General features: G+C 33.0%; 2 protein-coding genes across 2 annotated transcripts; both read left to right on the top strand.

Annotated features, from left to right (window-relative positions):
* Positions 1 to 3140: 3140 nt before the first annotated feature.
* LOC115989709 (hydroxyproline O-galactosyltransferase GALT2) lies at positions 3141 to 11287 on the top strand. The gene is made up of 7 exons (XM_031113530.1): positions 3141 to 4697; positions 7073 to 7305; positions 7637 to 7927; positions 9932 to 10060; positions 10177 to 10350; positions 10677 to 10784; positions 10884 to 11287. The coding sequence occupies exons 1-7, from the start codon at positions 3788 to 3790 to the stop codon at positions 11091 to 11093; spliced, it is 2055 nt and encodes a 684-aa protein (XP_030969390.1). The 5' UTR covers positions 3141 to 3787; the 3' UTR covers positions 11094 to 11287.
* A 5650-nt stretch (positions 11288 to 16937) lies between these two features.
* Positions 16938 to 19871, top strand: LOC115993091 (flotillin-like protein 3). Its single transcript, XM_031117370.1, has 3 exons — positions 16938 to 17495; positions 17975 to 18370; positions 19198 to 19871. Exons 1-3 carry the CDS (start codon positions 16962 to 16964, stop codon positions 19696 to 19698), a joined length of 1431 nt encoding a protein of 476 aa, XP_030973230.1. The 5' UTR covers positions 16938 to 16961; the 3' UTR covers positions 19699 to 19871.
* The last annotated feature ends 300 nt before the right edge of the window (positions 19872 to 20171 follow it).

The following is a 20171-nucleotide window of genomic DNA, read 5'->3' as shown; positions in this document are numbered from 1 at the left end:
TAGGGGAAAAAAATCCAAATCAAGATGGAAAATGCTAAAGCTATAAAGTGATATTAGTGATGCTATGCTGCAAGCAGACTACACTTAATGCATATACTAATAAAAATTTGCCACATTCGATGCTAACATATTGCAATTAATGTATATATTGACAAAATTTTAGTATGGTAGGTATAAATTGTGTTTGCATGACTAACGAACCACTTATCATAAATTAACTAAACAATAATTTTCCCCCCCAAAAAAAAAAAGACAAAAATTTTGATGGATAAATAAAAAGGGGAAAAAAAATGCTATAATGAGATCTCTTTCAAAACAAACTCTTGTGAGTATTCCCCTCAAAAAAAAAAAAAAAAAAAAATCTTGTGAGTATTCAATAATTTACTTAGAGGCCCATAAAAAAAAAAAAGAAAAAAAAATACTTAAAGAATGAAATATATCTATTTTTTGGGTATGAGGTATATATCTCCAATCCAAATCTCTTTGTTATATTTTAACGAGTTGTAGAGGTTTCCAACCTAACTCTCTCCATAGAAGAGAATGGAAGATGTCATTACTGATCATTAGGTTAAAAGATTGTTAGTGAATGAAAATTTTTATACTAAAATAAGATGTGCAATACGCTTAAATGATATTCTATGCAATTTAGAAATCCTTTGAACAAAATAAAGCCAACTTTAATAATCATATCATATACATCATTTTAGTACACTTTTATTCAAAGGTTACATTATTATTATTGTTATTATTATTTTAGTATTCAAAGAGTACATTAGATGATAAGCAAGCCCTCCACTTACTAAAGTCACAAACTTTTCCAATACGAATGAAGATGGAATTTAATATATAATTAATGGCAATGATGCTTTCAAGCACCCAACCAAAAAAAAGAAAAAAAAAAGAGGAGAAATAGAAATGATGCTAAGTAAGCTTTAGTAACTAGTATGGTGAGAAGCACCTTTCTTTTGTTGGTTAACACAGGTATTTATGAATTTAAATAGCCTTTATTTTTGAGAAATTAAATAACATTTAGGAAAGGTAAACACCTAACTGTTTTTATAAAAAAAATAAAAAATAAAAGTAATTGTCCCATATTGCTTAAGAGAATGTATTATGTATAGTATAACTTATCACATTATTCCTTGAAAGTTATCATAACTTTTGAGTAAAGTTTTAGAAGTGTTTTTATGTTAGAATCTCGTTCTCTCTCCATTATGTGTGTATTTGTTTCTTAAACAAAAAAGAGAATGTGTTATGTAAACCCATAATTGTCATTATTAATTCGGTATTCTAATTATTTGGTAAAGTGTAATTCAGTTTGTTAATTGATTCAATTTAGTTTTCAAGTTTCAAATTCAAATTTTCACTCAAAAAAGAAAAAAAAACTTTCAAATTCAAATACTTTTAGGCAAAAATATCTTTTTTCTCCCTATATTTTTGTAGCAATTAATTTGATTGATGTTAAAGAGGAGAAATATTGAAAGTTGATGCTAAGTAAGACTTTAGTAACTAGTGATTTGAGTGAGAAGCACCTTTCTTTTGTTGGTTAACACAGGTAGATTTTTGAATTTAAATAGCCTTTATTTTTGAGAAATTAAATAACATTTAGGAAAGGTAAACACCTAACTGTTTCTATAAAAAAAATAAAAAATAAAAGTAATTGTCCCATATTGCTTAATTGAAAATGTATTATGTATAGTATAACTTATCACATTATTCCTTGAAAGTTATCATAACTTTTGAGTAAAGTTTTAGAAGTGCTTTTATGTTAGAATCTCGTTCTCTCTCCATTATGTGTGTATTTGTTTCTTAAACAAAAAAGAGAATGTGTTATGTAAACCCATAATTGTCATTATTAATTCGGTATTCTAATTATTTGGTAAAGTGTAATTCGGTTTGTTAATTGATTCAATTTAGTTTTCAAGTTTCAAATTCAAATTTTCACTCAAAAAAGAAAAAAAAACTTTCAAATTCAAATACTTTTAGGCAAAAATATCTTTTTTCTCCCTATATTTTTGTAGCAATTAATTTGGTTGATGTTATTTTTTCAACTTGCAATCAATTTGGTTCGTATTGTTAACTTACTAACGAAAATTGATTGAAAGTTGACTATAATGTGAGAATAACATAGACTGAATTGACTATTACTCAAAATAGTGACTAAATTGACAGTGACTCCAAAGTGATATTTTTGCCATATATAAATAATAGTTCATATTGATTTGAGCTTGAGATTGTTACATTTTTTTTTTCTTTTAGAATTTCAATTCTTACTCAAAAAGAAAGAAAGAAAAAAGAATAACCTTTCAATTTGTGCTCCATTTGTCACATGACTCACATTAACTAAGTTCATTCAAATTTAAATGGAGTCTAGATTCAAATATGGAATTGGGTTAATTTAGTAAAAAAAGAAAAGAAAAAGGAATTAGCTTAATTTTGAAAGTTGAATAATTTTTTTTTTTTAATTTTCTTGGTATTTGCTATTTGGTAATTCAATCAATAAATAATCTTTATTCCTAAAAAATAAAAATAGGGTTAAAATTGTAATTCAACAAAATTTAAAAACAAAAAACTACCCTAAAAACTTTTTTCCTAAAAGTTAGTACACACTCTCTATATAAATATATCTCACACACATTTGCTCATTTTCAAAATTCAAAATTTTAGTTTCTTAAAAATCCATTCTCTTGTAACCTTACTAACAATAGACAAATTCAAATTGAAAATTATAACATTAAACTTAAAAAAAAAAAAATTCATTGCACGTGCAAAACGTGTGTGATGCGGCTAATTATTACTAAGGGACTAAATTGATTCTAACAATAAAATTTTTATTTTATTTTATTTTCTTGATATTTGCTATTTGGTAATACAATCAATAAATTTTTTTTTTTGATGGGATATACAAATAAATTCAATCAATAATTGATCAACAATGATCATTTATCACCCAAAAAAGGGGGTTAAAATTGAATTAAACTTTACCCTAATTATTAGACCAAGTTAGTGATTTATTAGCTTTTATTTTATTTTTAAGCAAAGCCAAATCATATATAAATTGAATTATTAGACCAAGTTAGTGAGTTATTAGCTTTATTTTTAAGTAAATCCAAATCATATAAATTGAATTTCAAATCCCCCAAAAAATAACTCCTTTTACATTTCTTGGAGTTACCTACCTCTATCTCCTCTCCAACACTGCGATTTGCGGACTTGGTGTTGCGTGCACATACCATACCCCCACTACGCACTCTCTCCCCTTTTTCCATTTCTCTCTCTCTCTCTCTCTCTCTCTCCTCTCTCTGTGTTTATTAGGGTTTTTGCTAGTGGGTCCCTCTCCACCATCCCCAACATCTTTCACCAACTTGATCTTCTGCAATTTTCTTGGGTTGGTTTCTTTGGAACGTGGAGGAATTCAAGAAGGCTGCTTTTTTTTCTTGGTGGGTATTTGCTGCTGAATTCTGACATTGGCTGATTTCTTTGTTGAACTCTGAAATCCGTGGAGGTTTGAGGCTTTTTTGTTCTTTAATCTCACTCTGTTTCGCTTCACAACATTGCATTTCATTGATCGGTATTGGTACATTTGATAAAAGGGCTTTTTTTTTTTTTGTTTTTTTTTTGAAGATTTTGTTGATTTTGGTTTATCTAATTTGAGTGCTTTTTGTGGGGTTTGGAGCTTGTTTTTGGATTCCATTAGTCAATTGGAGAAATGGGTTTGAGAGAATTTTGGTTATTGTGAAGTATTTTTTGTGGTGTGTGTATATATATATTTCTTGGTTGAATAAAGATGAAGAGGCCGAAAAGTGAGCCTCCTGGTTCAAGAAAGTTCAAATGGTCCCATTTATTGTTGGGAATAGGGGTTTTATACTTAGTTTTTATAGCCTATAAGTTTCCAGAGTTTTTAGAGATTGCAGCAATGTTGAGTGGGGGTGATACTGATGTTGGAATGGATGGGGCGATAGGAAAGGAATCCGAAGGTGCAGATTTAAGCAAACCAATCTTTAACTCTATTTATTTTAAGGATGCATTTCACCGTAAATTAGAAGATAACCGAAACCAAGATGCCCCTTTGATGCCTAGTAAGGAACCATTGGAAGAGAGAAAAAATGGTTCTCCACCTATAAAGCCGCTGCAGCACAGATATGGGCGAATAACGGGTGAGATAATGAAGCGGAGGAATAGAACTATAGGTTTATCAGTGCTTGAGAGAATGGCGGATGAGGCTTGGACGTTAGGCTTAAAGGCATGGGAAGAAGTGGATAAGGTTGATGACAAGGAGACCGGAGAAAGCACTTTAATTGAGGGGAAACCCGAGTCATGTCCTTCATGGATATCAATGAGTGGGGAAGACTTGCTGAAGGGAGACAGGTTAATGTTTCTACCTTGTGGGCTTGCTGCTGGTTCTTCAATTACGGTGGTGGGAACACCCCATTATGCACATCAGGAGTATGTGCCCCAGCTTGCGAAGTTGAGAAAAGGTGATGCCTTGGTTATGGTTTCACAGTTCATGGTTGAATTGCAGGGGTTAAAGGCTGTAGATGGTGAGGAACCACCAAAGATTTTGCATTTGAATCCTCGACTGAGAGGAGATTGGAGCAAGCGGCCAGTCATTGAGCATAACACCTGTTATAGAATGCAGTGGGGAAAAGCTCAAAGATGTGATGGTTTACCATCCCAGAATGATGAAGATATGCTTGGTAAGATTTATTATGCTTTAAATACATATTCGTTTTATTCTTATTCTTTAAAAATTGGTATGTAACTCGTGACCTCTGTGGGCATTGAACCCAAGATCTCATTCATGACCCCATACTTATTGGGGATGGAAGTGTGATTCAACCCAAAAGTGATTTGACTTCTAATTTTTCTTTTATAAGCTCTTCCCATTCTACAATAGGGATGAAGACTGACAAAAATATGAGAACTCTACTTTTTTTGCCGTGAGTAGAGGCTCAAGAGAAATGAGTTGTGGGTCATTTGACCTGATATTTATGCTTTGATTTATTTATTGATAATTTGATAATTGGGGGAGGGAGGATTTGAACATGTCGCATTTAGAAACACCAAGAAGTGCCAATAAATTGAGCTACAAGGCTTGAGTTTTGGCAGATATTCATGCTTTGATGTTTGAGTCATTCTTAAAATAATGGTTCAGAAAATTTGAGATCATGCCTTGGGCATACTGTGTTGTGAGGCTCAAGAGAACAGAATTGTGACGCATCCATCAGGCTCAGTTCATCTGAAACTCATGCCTTGAAAAGTCTTACTCTTTTTTTTTTTTGTTTTGTTTTGTTTTTTTTTGTGTTGATGTAGAGTTCTTTCTAATTTTTAAGATGCTTTTCTTCACAACTTAATTTATACCTTATGTCTCAAGGTGTGCAGCATTTAAGATAAGTTTGTAAAATTTCTTGAACAATTTATCAGTACCGGTAAAAGGCCAAACACTTATTGTAGACCTCTCAAGTTTTAGCATATGACATGTTTAACTTATTGATTCTTAGACCATTAACAAATAAATGTGCAAAACAGAAAAAATATTGATATTTCATAATTTTGTGGTCTTCATGGACATTAGGCTGTTACTTCATTTTGTGGTTGTAGCATAGGTTAGCATTAGGGTCATATCTGGTTAGATAATCTATAACATGAACTATGTAATGCAAACATATCATTAAGTTTCCTGAAAATCAGGCTTTAACTTTCTCGACCTTTCTCTTTGGTGGAGATAAAATATGTCATAACACATTTTGGAAATACCGTGATGTATATGGTTCTATATTTAAATGCATAAACATAAACTTGTGCAGTGTGATGTATATGATTCTATATTTGACTGTTACGGGACTTATCAAAAAAAAGAAAAAGAAAAAGAATTTGATTGTTAAGGGTCGAATTTTCAACTTCTTTCTAGAAAAAGAGATAAGAATTAAATGCTTCATTCTCCCCTGAACCTCTCTATTCTTCATGATCTTTTTGATCTGTTAAGGGTTGAATTTTCAAATTATTAGACATTGAGAAACTAATATAGCATTTATTTCTTATCTCTTTCTCTAGAAGAATTTGACTCCAGACTATCAACTAAATCATAGCATGAGCATAGATTTTTTGGCATATTAGTGTAACTTATTACTTATCAAAAAACCTTAGCATATTAGTTAGACTTTCTTCTTTATTTGAGTGGCTCTTGAGCTGCCAAATTCTGGTATTTACATTCCAGATCAGTAACTGCTGTAATTTCCTCTATGCTAATAAGATTCTTGACCTAGAGCTATAGTGTTGTTGTGTGTTAGACTGTTAGTGGGGGTTTAAGTGATAGTCCAATGGTAATGGCATCTTTCACCTCCCTATTATCCACCTATAAAAAAAAGAGGTATTGGTGTGTGTTAGTGTATGGGTTTAAGTACTAGTTTGGATAGTTAGAGCTTGATTTGGGCAGTGTCATTGAAATGGTCTTGCTAATCTGGTTTCTTGCTTGTGCGTAAAATTGAGGCTATAGCTGACCTTCTTTGTTTGAAGTTCACCTATTATGCTGAGTATGTTGAGTTTGCTTTGTAGCAGCTCAAATATGAAGTCACTGTATTTTGATTGCTGATCAACTTTGTTGACATGCTTTTGTGAATATGATTCAATAATATACATATAGGTTTCTATTAAGAACCACATATTCACTTTTTGAATCAATGTAGGAGATTCTTTAGCCTCGATTGCAATCAGCCTCACGAACTTGCTGTTTTGATTGTAACTTTGGTATTCTAGGCTTAAAACCTTTGTTAGCCCCTATAATTGAACTGCATCACCTTGAGTCTTTCTCATTTTAATAAATTCTTGTCTGTTGCTAATTCCCCCTTAACTCTCCCGAACTTTCCCGATTGTTCTGGGCAACAATAACATGCATACTGTGTGAAGGATGGGGAATTTTTATGCTCCTAAGAAACTCAACTTTTATTTATTTATTTTGCATGTAGTTGTTTATGATGTGGTATGACCTGTTTTCTTTTCTTTGCTCTCCCTCCTCTCAACTTTTTATGTACCATTTAAGCTGTAAGGTTTTTCTTTTCTATGTATTTTGCAGTTGATGGATTTGGGAGATGTGAAAAATGGATGCGGAATGATATTGTAGACTCAAAAGAGTCCAAGACAACTTCATGGTTTAAGCGATTCATTGGACGTGAGCAGAAGCCTGAAGTGACCTGGCCATTTCCTTTTGTGGAGGGCAAACTGTTTATAATGACCCTGCGTGCTGGCATTGATGGGTACCATATGAGTGTTGGGGGTAGGCATGTGACTTCATTTCCGTATAGGACGGTAAGTAATGTGGAAAAGCCTGTGACATTTACTACATATGATATCTGTTTTGTACATGTCCCATGGAAATGGTGAATGCTTGCCTTTGAGATCTAGAGTATGTCATATTGCAGTGTAGTTTGGGCCATTGTGCTCTATAGTCACTTTCTATGTATTTTATTTTTAACAGTGGCTTCCATTTTACCTTGTCGGCCTTTCCAATTTAATTTATGATGTTGTTTTTTACTTTTTATAAGATTGTATTTCCACTGCGTATTCTTTGGCCTTGTTGATTTAAAGATATTAAGACACAGTGGGAGATGCTTTGCTGATGGTTTTGCTATAACTTCAGGGGTTTACTCTTGAAGATGCAACTGGACTAGCAATTAAAGGAGACATGGATGTTCACTCAATTTATGTTACTTCTCTCCCTACTTCTCATCCGAGTTTCTCACCTCAAAGAGTATTGGAAATGTCGGATCAGTGGAAAGCCCGTCCTATACCTGAGGGCAAGATTAAACTCTTTATTGGAGTTTTGTCTGCTACTAATCACTTTGCAGAACGCATGGCAGTTAGAAAAACGTGGATGCAATCTTCTGCCATCAAGTTTTCTAATGTTGTAGTTCGATTCTTTGTTGCATTGGTAAGGTTTCTGCATATATCTTTACCCTCCTTAATTATGGGTCAAGAAATTGGGCTGATGAATTACTTTCCAGGATCCATGAGTGTAATGAATAGAACATGGTGATATTGATTATTGAAATGCTTGAAACATAGAGATGTTGATGCTAGTGTTTTTTTTTTTTTTTGGTAAACTGGATAATATATTAAAGAAAACGAGCTAGGTGGTATTCACCACAATATTACAAGTGCGGTCCTAGGTCAAGCCCGACTTGTCCGAATGCAAAATATTAACAATAAAAGGAGGGGGAGACTCAAACACAGTAAAGTCTTCCTCCATGTTTGTTCCAAACTTCGCAAGAGCATCCGCACACCGATTCGCCTCTCTATAGCAGTGAAGCAGCCGGACCTGGGGGATGTTCTTCATTAGGCTCCTGGGGGATGTTGATGCTAGTGTTGCTATCTATTAAAGTATGATAGATAATAGCAAACTATAACACTTTCAATGAAACATAAGTCCATAGTAAAGTGTTGAACAATGTGGAATGCTTATGTAAATTGTTTGTGGTTTTTAGTTGCAAAAGTTCTGTTGATGAACATATAGGATACCAATCAAGAACATGCCAGATTTGAGATAAATTGGGGAATCTATGTGTGCTAGTGGTGGATTAATATCTCAAGAGGATTTTGGATCTAGGATTTAGACTTGTAGAATAAAGGGTTAGGGCTTAAAATTGGATAGGGTTTGATGAGATTTTGATGGCTATTTGATAAAATACTTGAGGTTGTTGGATTTTTGATAGGTAAGAGCAAGGGCTTGACTTGGGTTGTAAGGAAGAAGGAAAAGCGAGGAATATATGGTGCTCAAGGTTTCTATGAACAGTATTTTGTATTTCTTCATTTTTCTTTTTCTATTTCTGCTGCTTTGTGACATTTTCATGTAGTCTCTCTCAATGAAAATTTTCTTACCTATAATATTTTTTTACCATTTTATTTACAATGGAATGGTGAACACTGTTGTATTACAAAACAACCAAGAGGGAGGGGTAAAAAGAGAGAATAAAATGAAAAAGCATACAATATTGGGGTGGTAAATGACCTGAGCTTTCCATAAGCAGTTTAGACTTGGGAAAAGTTTAGTTATGTTATTCAGCAAACAAGCCAAGCTCAATTTAGGTATAAACACGATTATTAAATGTCTTAAGAATGTACAAAATTATGTGTTTGTGAGCAAGTTCATAAGTATAGAGCTCGATTTGAGTATATATAATATTATATTTTGCTTGTATACAGGTATAAAATATAATATCTTATCTCCTTTCCAAAGAGGGTTATCTCTCTATTTTTAGCTCAGCTATATTTACATTCTTCTGCATGTATCACAAGTTTTTATACAAGGCTATTGTGAGTCAATTTTAAACATAATGACTTAAATAGGCTATATGGTATCTAGAGAAGCTATTAATTTTTTATTTTTTACTTCAACTGAAGATGATGACATCTGAGATGCCAGTAGTGTTTAGGACAGTGTTGTCAACCTTGGTACAAATAACTTTGGATCACGTTATTCCCAGTTACTGTGTTGTAATAATTAAATGGTTGGGTTAATGACTATGAGATATTATGTGACGCTTTTTCATCCCTATGAGCATATGACATGAAATCAATTTCCTTGTGATATGTGTTTAGTTATTATATGAGGACCAATGTAAGTTTTATGTCCTCCAATCCAATAGATGGGCTTGTTTTGTTTGTTTTTGTCCTTATGATTCTTGAATTCAGAGATTTGGACTAATACATTGATATATGATGTATGCATATGAGCTAACAAAGTTTCATATGATATATGCCGTGCATATCTGGGTCTGTTTTATCTCTCTATTTTTAATTCCTGTGGACATTCTTCACTGGCTATTTATGTATGTGTTTCTTTTTCATTTTTCCATTTGAAAAATAGTCTTCCATTGTATTATGATTGGGTTTTTGCTTATTTGGTGTTGTTACTCTTTACAAAATCAACATGAAGAATCCAAGGAAGGAGGTGAATGCAGTGCTGAAGAAGGAGGCTGCTTACTTTGGCGACATTGTGATTTTGCCCTTTATGGATCGTTATGAGCTTGTTGTTCTAAAAACAATTGCTATCTGTGAGTTTGGGGTGAGTTTTTGTATTATAATCTAGTTTGTCTTCATTGAACACTTTCCTGGAGCTTCTGTTGTGTTCCCCATGCTGAGTTGTGTTATATCCTTAAAGCCCAAACATTCTCCATGCAGGTTCAGAATTTGACAGCTGCGTACATCATGAAATGTGATGATGACACGTTTGTTAGGGTGGACACTGTCCTAAAAGAAATTGAGGGCATCTCCCCGAATAAGTCCCTTTATATGGGCAATCTCAATCTCTTGCATCGCCCTCTCAGAAATGGAAAATGGGCAGTCACCTATGAGGTACGCTAGTGGGCTGGTATGTTTGTTATTTGGACTTGTTGCCTGTTATGGATCAAAAATCTATCCCTACTCAGTTCTGCCTTTCGGGCTTTTGATTTTTCTACTAGAGAGCTCCTTTCATCAATCAGACACTTCTGGAAATCTGATACATTGTGCTTGCTTGCAACTACGATTGGAAATAAGAAGAGACAATTTCTTCTCATATTATCCTGAGCTTATTATTGTTGTTTTCTTCTAAGTTAAGAAGTTTGTGTTCTTGGTTGGATAGACCTGTTTGATTCCCTTTGCATTGTTCCTATATCTAACGAAATTGTGTAATGTAACAGGAATGGCCAGAAGAAGCATATCCTCCATATGCCAATGGGCCTGGATATATAATTTCCATTGATATTGCTAACTATGTTATCTCGCGACATGGCAATCGAAGGCTAAGGGTTAGTTATATTATTTCTCTACTATGCCTTCCTTTATAGGAACCTACAACCCGTTTCAGCATTTGGTAACTAAAAACTAGTGTTTCTTTTTGGCTGCAGCTCTTCAAGATGGAGGATGTGAGCATGGGAATGTGGGTTGAGCAGTTTAACAGTTCCATGAGAGCGGTCCAGTACTCACACAACTGGAAATTTTGTCAGTATGGGTGCATGGAAAACTATTTCACGGCACATTACCAATCCCCAAGGCAAATGATCTGTCTTTGGGACAAATTGGCGAGAGGTCGGGCTCAATGCTGCAACTTTAGATGACAATGCTTAGGTCACACTCATCTTACTCTTCCCTCCCCCACTTTGTATTTTTCATTTTTTCTCCCCAGTGCTGATTATCATCTGTCTAGGTGGATCAATTTATGAACTCAAACCATTAATTATGAAAATTAGCCCTCCCCAAATGAGTTATCAATGTATGATGTGTTATATAAGCGGCTTTTGATGATTGATAACGTCTTCCACGTAAATCATTTTCACCAACTCATGGAATGAGGTTGTGAACGTGAAATTAATATAAATTTCATATTAATCCACCTAGGAAGTAATATGGTAATTAGCAAAAAGCTGCAGTCATATATGGTATTTGGAAGTTTGGAACACAAAAAAAGTGTACATTTTCAGTCCTCCAAGAAACCAAAAATAAAAACTAAAGTTTTCAACTTGCATGGGAGATAAGAAACAGATCTTACCATAAGTTACTGCGTGAGTTTAATTGAAACTGTGTACTTCTGGGTCTTCCAAAAGGCGAAAATGTTAATGTACATTCGATTCTTGGAGGACCAGAAGTGAGTTTTTTTGGGCTGCATTTTCAATTCCTGGAGGACCGAAAATGTCTGCATTTTCAATTATTTGCGTAAAATAGCATAAGGTCAAAAATTGGCACAATCATTCTTTAAAAAAAAATAAAAAAAAATACCCACATTAGTTTATGTATTTGTTGTGAAAAATGAGATTTAGCTACGGTGTTTGAGCATATATACATGTCCGTGTAACTTATGCAAAATGGCTTCATTATTTTATTTATTTATTTTTTTTTGTGTGGAGGCTAAAGGAAGAGTGTAGATAGCAGTAATTATGTACAAAAAAAGAGACTATAAAAAATTAAAAAAATTGATATATTAATGAAATAGATTTTATAATAAATGATCATATGAGTGTTTTGAGAAATGGTTAACTAAAATAGAAAAAAAAAAAAAGCTTTTTATTTTAAAATGGTTAACTAAAATAGAAAAAAAAGAAAGGTATTTTTTTTTTAAATTTTAAAATAAATGGTGATTTTTGCATAAACTAGTAAGAATGATTCTGATTTTTTTAATTTTTATTATTATTATTATTATTTTTTTTATGATTAATGTTCTGCTTAAAATGACTGAAGCCTTTTTGCCAATCAGCCATTCCTACGTGGAAAAGTAGGTCACGTATCACACCAATTTCGGTTTTCCATGGATCACAAATGAACCAATCGAGAATCAAGTACCAGAATACTTAAAAAAAAAAAAAAACATTTTAACAATGTTTATCCAAATGGCCCAAGAAATTACGTTTTGTAATTCCCGTTGAAAGCTGATCCTTCCATTTTTTTAAGGTCCAACTGTAAACCTATAAAAGTAAAATACCTAATAGTTCCAGGATTTTCAGTGCAATGTGGTTTTTACCTTTTTGGATCAAGACAGGCCCCTGAATAAAGGCCACTCCATTGTCAACTATCATTTCTAGCTGAGGATGCTATATTTTATAAAGTTGTTCTTATATGAGCCCATAGACACAATATGTTTAACAATTTTTCTTATGGTTATCTACATGATTTGTATATAATAAAAGCAGCATTAATGATGTACCCAAATAAAAATTGTGTCACTCTAATTATAATTCATAACGTACTATTTAAGTAATTGTAAAACAAAATAAAAAATAAAGAGCTATTATCAGGAGCGGACGCCATAGGTTGAAACTCTCTAAAAAAAAAAACAAAATGAAAAGAAAAATATTTTGTGCTAGGATCACCATTTTTTTTCATGGGATTAAAATTCGGTGCAATACTTAAGATTCGGTGCAATACTTAAGAGTGTAATATTTTTGAATGGTTGATATTAAAAGATAAATTTTAATCTCAACCCTTCTATTAAAAAAAAAAGGCGAAAAAAATAAAAATAAAAGGGTAAATAATTAGAAAGTGAAAATTATTTATGGAAGGATGAGATGAGAGGCATTATCACACCCGGTATTGCTATTGCTGGATCTCAATCTTGCTTTTACTTTTCAGGCCTAATAAAAGGCTTCAGTGGCTTTTTAAACCTAGCTAAAAGCAGGTGTAAAACTGTGGAACCATGAACTTGTCACACTGAGGGCTAGGAATGGAACCAATTAAGATTTCTCTTTTGGTAGGCTAGAGTATGTGCAAAAAATTTGCAGATAATATAAAGATTCAAAAATAAATAAATACATGTGGGTTTCAGTTAGTTCAATTGGTAAAGTTTCTGATAGTTGTATAAGAAATTTGAGATACTCTAAAGTTAAAAGCTACCCTAAGTTCTCTTATATAATATAAATAATAAATAATATTATATTCTCGTGTCTAATTTGTTAGTTGGCACCTAATTCCAAATTCAAAAAATGAAAATTATTTTTTGTTTGGTTCAACCTTTGAATTTGAAGTTCACCATTATGATAATTGATATGAGCCCACTCCTACCAAAATGGCAAATCCAGCTTGTGACAATTTTTATTAGCCATTTAGTTGAAGATTTCATGTGCTTAAATTAAATTGCTCACTTTCTATCTCTTTTATTGCATTTGGCTTAAACTAGTTGAAGGGTTAAAATGTCTTATATCTCATAAGTCCAATAAAGTCTACAAAAAAATCCTATGCAGTTTATTACGTGTCGAAATTCAAAGTATTGTGCAAGGCCTAAAGAGTTTAAGCCAGGAAATTCAATTAATTCCTAGAGTTATCGATTTTTTTTTTTTTTTTTTTTTTGGAATTTGTCAAGGACAAATGTAGAAATGTATACCATGTACCACGCACAGGTTGCAAATGAATTTCGGATCACACTTTCTTCCTCATTGTAATTGAGCATTGTGTAGAAACAGACACACATATATAAGTAGTAATTAAGATAAGAATTTCTTGCTTCATGCATTAATGTGACCATGTCTCCTCTTAGAGACATTTATAAAATCTTAAATATCTAAGTTTTAAAAAATCTATGGGAGTTGTGTGGTAATATTGAAGCTCATGAATAAAGGAATCTCTTTTGATTTCACATTTGTATGTCAAAAATGTCAAATAACGTATTTGGAACTTTGAAAATAACTACTATTAGTTACGAATACCAATTGGACCCATTGTAGTGCTAAATTTTCTGTTTTCAAAATTGTCAATTTTGTTGCATGAGTCTTGTAGCACAATTGAAGGAGGTGGGAAAGGGTGGAGAAATTCTTGTATGAGTTGGGCATATAAGATATTTGTGAGACTGACGTGTGGGGGTCCTACAACTAGAATTGAGATTGACGTAGGGAGGGGGGTGGAGAGAAATTCTTGTATGATCTAGACATATAAGACATTTGTGAGATTGACATATGGGCCCACAACATGTTTAAGATACTTTCCTAGGGAAAGTTTGTCCTTTGAGGAGCTAATTCTTAAAAATATGAATTGGGATCTACTATATTAATTTATATATATTTTTAAAGAATCAACTTGTTACTTGCTATTAGAGAGATTTTATAAATATAGTTTTTCCCCTGTATGCTGTACGCATTAACACCAAAATTACTATCCTACAATTACATGATTCATGATGGAAGTAACATGTTTTACTTATATGTTTCCGGAACACCTAGAATAATTTTAGGTGAGACCCATAATGCATTTGTGACTTTTGAGTTCACAATTAATGCATTTCCCATATATCCCAACTCCTAGCTAATAAAACAAAGTGGGTCTTATCTTAGATTAAAAAAAAAAAAAAAAAAAAAACACCAAAGTGGGTCTTAATTGCCCAAAATAAATAGGAGAGATATTATGTGCATTCTGGCATGAAGCAGCAAATGAAATATTCCTTCAGTGACATCAATAGTGTTGAGCAAGCCTCTTAATTAAGAGTCCAAATCTTCTATCTCACTTTTCCTGCTCCACTCTATACTCCACCAATAAAAACTTGCCACGTATTCACCTAATTAATTAAATACTACCATTAATCAATAATGATAATATTAATAAGTCAATAATGATAGTATTTAATTAATTATGTTAACACGTGACAAATTTTTATTGGTGGAGTATAGAGTAGAGCAGGAAAAGTGGGACAGAAGATTTGGATTCCTTAATTCATATTAGGCTAAGATCAAAATCTGTACCAATTCAACTAGTATACATTCACATCAAACAAAACAAAGACAAGTTTGGTATTTTTCGGAGTTTGACATATATATTATATTATTATCATGAGTAACTTTATTGCATTGGTGTAAACTAATTGAATGGTTAAAATATCTTATGTCATAATTCTACAAAAGATCGGATGCAGTTTATATTGAGTATTGAGCAAGGCCTTAAGAGTTAAAGCCAATTAATTCTTAGAGTTATCCATTTGCACTTTTTTCCTTTTGAATTTGTCAAGGTCCCAAGGATATATGTAGAAATGTGTGCTGGCTGGTAATTTCCGCAAACTTTCTTCCTCATTTGACTCATTGAGTTGAAAGTTGAAACAAACTTTGTATATAATTATGAATTTCCTGCTTCATGCATTGATGTTACCCGCTTTCTCGCTAGTTTTAGATGGTATTGGTAGCTAGTGCTGAGCATTTGAAAAGAGCATTAAGTTGCTAGATGCATTAAATAATTCAATCTATAACATTAATTTTTGCCACTTTCATTTTTTTACTTTAACTTTTCAACTTTTTAAACTTCTTTTTAACTTTTTTATTTTTTTTTATTTTTTTTTTATTTTTTTTATTTAATGGTTTTAGACTTTCAATCTCAATCGTGTATAACTATTGCATCAGGTGCAATACCTAGAGTATTGCACCTGATCTGAATCCTTTGAAAAGATGATATTAAATCATTACTTAAAGTTTAAAATACTAATTTAATTAAGGGAAATGCTAACATGAAGTTCAAATAAAGATAAGAGTCATTTACAATATTTTATTAAAAAAGAAAGAAAGAAAAGTAAAATCATAAATATAGTTGTGATCAATCAAACCTCTAAGCAAGTAAATCAAATAACTTTTCTATTTCTTTTGAGAACCTGTCATTGAAGCGGTTGAATGGCTGAGTCCATTTGAAGAAGAATTAGTGTCCGTTTAGCAAATATTATTTTTGCCAACTTATTTTACTATTCAGTTTATTTTTGTTATTATTTATAGGTTCTATTGCCTTTTTTGGTACTACTGCTATTTTTGGTACTATCCATGAGTCTTACTGTACTATTTCAACTAATTTTTACCTTTATCTACAGTGTTTTCAGCAATTTTTTTTTTTTAATTTCAGCAAAATAAGCGGATTTCAAACGGACCCTTAGTTTTAGTGAGAGAGACCAAAGAATTATACTATAGGTATTCATTTGACTTGTTATAGTAGCCATGTAGAATTTTGTTGTGTAAGAATTTTTAGTCTTTTACTTGTTTGCTACGCAATCACTTAGCTAGAGTAATACTAATCCTTACTTTTTACATCATAATTAATTGATCTAAATTCATTAATAAGACACTCACGCATTGAATCATTCATTTCATCTCTCACACATGAATACAAATATTTTGTACGAACACACCTGAATCCTTACACTTGTGATTGAAATATAATACTTACACATGTGACCAACACGGAAACTTCGTAAAATATTGATACTCAAGCATGTTGTATGGGTACTTTGTAGAGTTTTCCATATATTTCAACCTCACCCTACATTATTCTATCAAGACAACAAAAGCCTCCTCTCTCTCTCTCTCTCTCTCTCTCTCTCTATATATATATATATATATATATATATATACACACACACCCAGTTTTCTCTCTCGCTCTCTCTAACAAAAGTGAAAAGCCTTCTAGCTATAAGCCCCAGCTCTCTCTTTCTCAGTCTCAATCTCTCTGTGACACATAAACTCCTATACTAGAGCAACATGATGTGGAAAACGGCTGGTCCTTCAGAGTACTTAGCCATCACAGGGTGGGGCATCCCTGACATAAAGCTAGCCAAGAAGGAATGGATATTTCCAGGGCAGAAGTGCACCAAGTTCGACGTGTCTCCTGTCAACTACACCTTCGAAGTTCAAGCCATGTCTGCTGAGAAACTCCCTTTCATTCTCCCAGCAGTCTTCACAATCGGCCCTCGTGTCACTGACATGGACAGCCTCCTCCTCTACGCAAAGCTCATTTCTCCACATGACAAGCTCTCCAACCACGTCAAAGAACTTGTTCAAGGTGTCATTGAGGGAGAGACTCGTGTGCTTGCTGCCTCTATGACCATGGAACAGGTATTTAAGGGTACCAAGGAGTTCAAGAAAGAAGTTTTCGAACAAGTTCAACTTGAACTGGATCAGTTTGGCCTTCTCATCTACAATGCTAATGTCAAACAACTTGTGGATGTGCCTGGCCATGAGTATTTCTCATACCTTGGCCAGAAAACCCAGATGGAAGCTGCCAATCAAGCTAAGGTATACAAATTTTGTTTTGATTTTGCCACACACACACATATATGTTCTTTCATTTTAATTTGGGTATGTATGTGAAAATGCAATTCTAAATTATTAATTTTATTATTATTATTATTATTTTGTTCGTTTGGTTCTAAATTTATGTTCATAATCTATAATTCTCATTGGTGATAGACTAAAACTTCTTAATTTTTGTCATTATTATCTTCACTCACACACACACACACACATATATGGTGAAATTACAGTTCTAAATTATTATTATTAGATTGTAAATTCAGTTATAACTTTTATGGTCATAATCTATAATCCTCGATGGTGATAGAGGAAATTTTTTAATTTTTGCCATTAACTTCACAATGATATGTTTATATAAATACTGTTTTTTTATACAAAAATTAGCATGTTCATCAATTAGCTATTCTATTTTTTGTCACCAACAATAAAATTGATAAAATGTTGTTATACATATGTTATAGATTGATGTTGCTGAGGCTAAGAAGAAGGGTGAGATCGGAGCAAAGGAGAGGGAAGGCCAAACCTCACAAAATGCTGCCAAAATTAATGCAGAGACCAAGATGATAATGACTCAAAGGCAAGGAGAGGCCCAGAAGGAAGAAATTAGGGTTCAGACTGAAGTGGAACTGTTTAAGAACAGGAAAGAAGCTGAGTTGGCCGAGTACAAGGCTGAGCTGGCCACGAAAAATGCCGGGTGGTCTCAGGCGTCTCAGCTTGCAGAGGTGGAATCCACCAAGGCAGTGACCTTAAGGGAGGCTGAGTTGCAAACTGAGGTGGAGAAGAAGAAAGTATTAACTCAGACTGAGAAACTCAGGGCCGAATTACTAAGCAAGGCAGCTGTGGAGTATGAGACTAAGGTACATTTGGTGGTGAAACTAACATGTTTAGTTACACTAGTTAATTTTTCTTCTTGTTCTTTGTGTTGTTTGCTGCTCTACTTAATTCAGAAGGAGTTCTTCTAGTGCCACATAAAGTGGCATAGAAAAAGCCACAACTCGCCCATGTGGCGAGTTGTGGTTGGTGGAGGGGTGTCCCACCACAACTCGCCACATGGGAGAGTTGTGGCTTTTTTTGTGTCACTTTATGTGGCACAAAGACTTTTCCATTCATAAAAGTTCCTTTAACATACTCTAAAGATAAGATTTACTATTAATAGGTGGAATACTATTATAAGTAGGCAAAAGTATATGAATCAAAATTTTACATTGAAAAACAAATGGGCATTCCATAAGGCATTAATTGCTTGAAGATAAAGACTTTTTATTAATAGGAGCAAAGACTTTGTAATATTCCTTTAACATATACTCTTTGTCTCGATAGAATAATTAATGGTGTTATTTTCCATATTGTATACCTCTTTGAATTATAATGTGACCGATATTTTCATTTCATTTCTTTGTAAATCACTCTCACTAATGTCAATATTGACATTATTATTATATGATAATAAGGTATACAAAACGTTCCACAAATACAAGGCATGCTTTTAACTTATAATAAAAAGATATATAGTAAAAATACTTGATGGTAATACAAGTTGCTTTGGTTTTAGTACGTTAGTAAGTCGGTTCACTTTATGATTTTATGTTTATATTTGTATCTTACAAGTCTTGTACACAAGCCAAAACCCCACGATAAGCAATTGGTTTTTTATTAATATAAATGTGAAACATTGATGATATAGGTGCAAGAGGCAAATTGGGAGCTGTACAAGAAACAAAAAGCAGCAGAAGCAACCCTCTATGAGAAGCAGAAAGCTGCTGAGGCAGAGAAGGCAAGTGCAGATGCAAAGTTCTATGCATGCCAACAAGCTTCGAATAGTGCGCTGTATGCAAAGAAGAAAGAGGCTGAAGGAATTACTGCACTCGCACAAGCTGAAGGCTTTTACTTGAACACCCTATTGAAACAACTTGGAGGAAATTACACTGCACTAAGGGACTACATGATGATCAACAAGGATATGTACCAAGAAATTGCCAGAATTAATGCACAGGCAGTGAATGGATTGCAGCCCAAGATTACTGTTTGGTCTAATGGAAAAGGTGGTGAAGATGGTTCAAATGGGGCAATGAAGGATGTTGCTGGGGTATATAGCATGTTGCCACCATTGCTAAAGACTGTGCATGAGCAGACTGGGATGCTACCACCTACTTGGCTTGGCACATTGAGTGATGTTACTCCTTAATGTGTTTGGTTTTTTAAGTATAGTACTATTAAAATAATGCCATGATAAAAGTTACCTACTAATGGTTGTTTAGTTTGACTTTAATGTGGAGGGCAAGGCACATTGGGTAAATATTTGGTAGTTTGCTCTATAATATCAGTTTGTTTAATACTAATTTAATTTATGCTTATTGGATCAGTAAATTTGTTGTTTTCTTTTTCTTTTCAATATTATTTACTTTATTAATTATTATTAACCATATCTCCTTGTTTTGCACTTGACCAATTCATATTTTGAATTCCTGTAATCTTTATTTGTTACATTCCTTATAATGTAATCGTTCTTATAAATACAATACAAAACACTCAATAGACTGTGAGAAGGTTACTACAATCAAATTCGCATCTGTTTCAATTTGGTATCAGTGCAATTTTTTTTAGAGCACTCATGGCCTTTGACGCCTCTTCTTTACCTTCTTCTGCTATCAACCCCAT

Source organism: Quercus lobata, chromosome 5 (assembly GCF_001633185.2).
Source record: "Quercus lobata isolate SW786 chromosome 5, ValleyOak3.0 Primary Assembly, whole genome shotgun sequence".
Classification (NCBI taxonomy): Eukaryota; Viridiplantae; Streptophyta; class Magnoliopsida; order Fagales; family Fagaceae; genus Quercus; species Quercus lobata.
The sequence above is the reverse complement of the archived record's forward strand: the minus strand, read 5'-3'. Positions and strand labels throughout refer to the sequence as shown.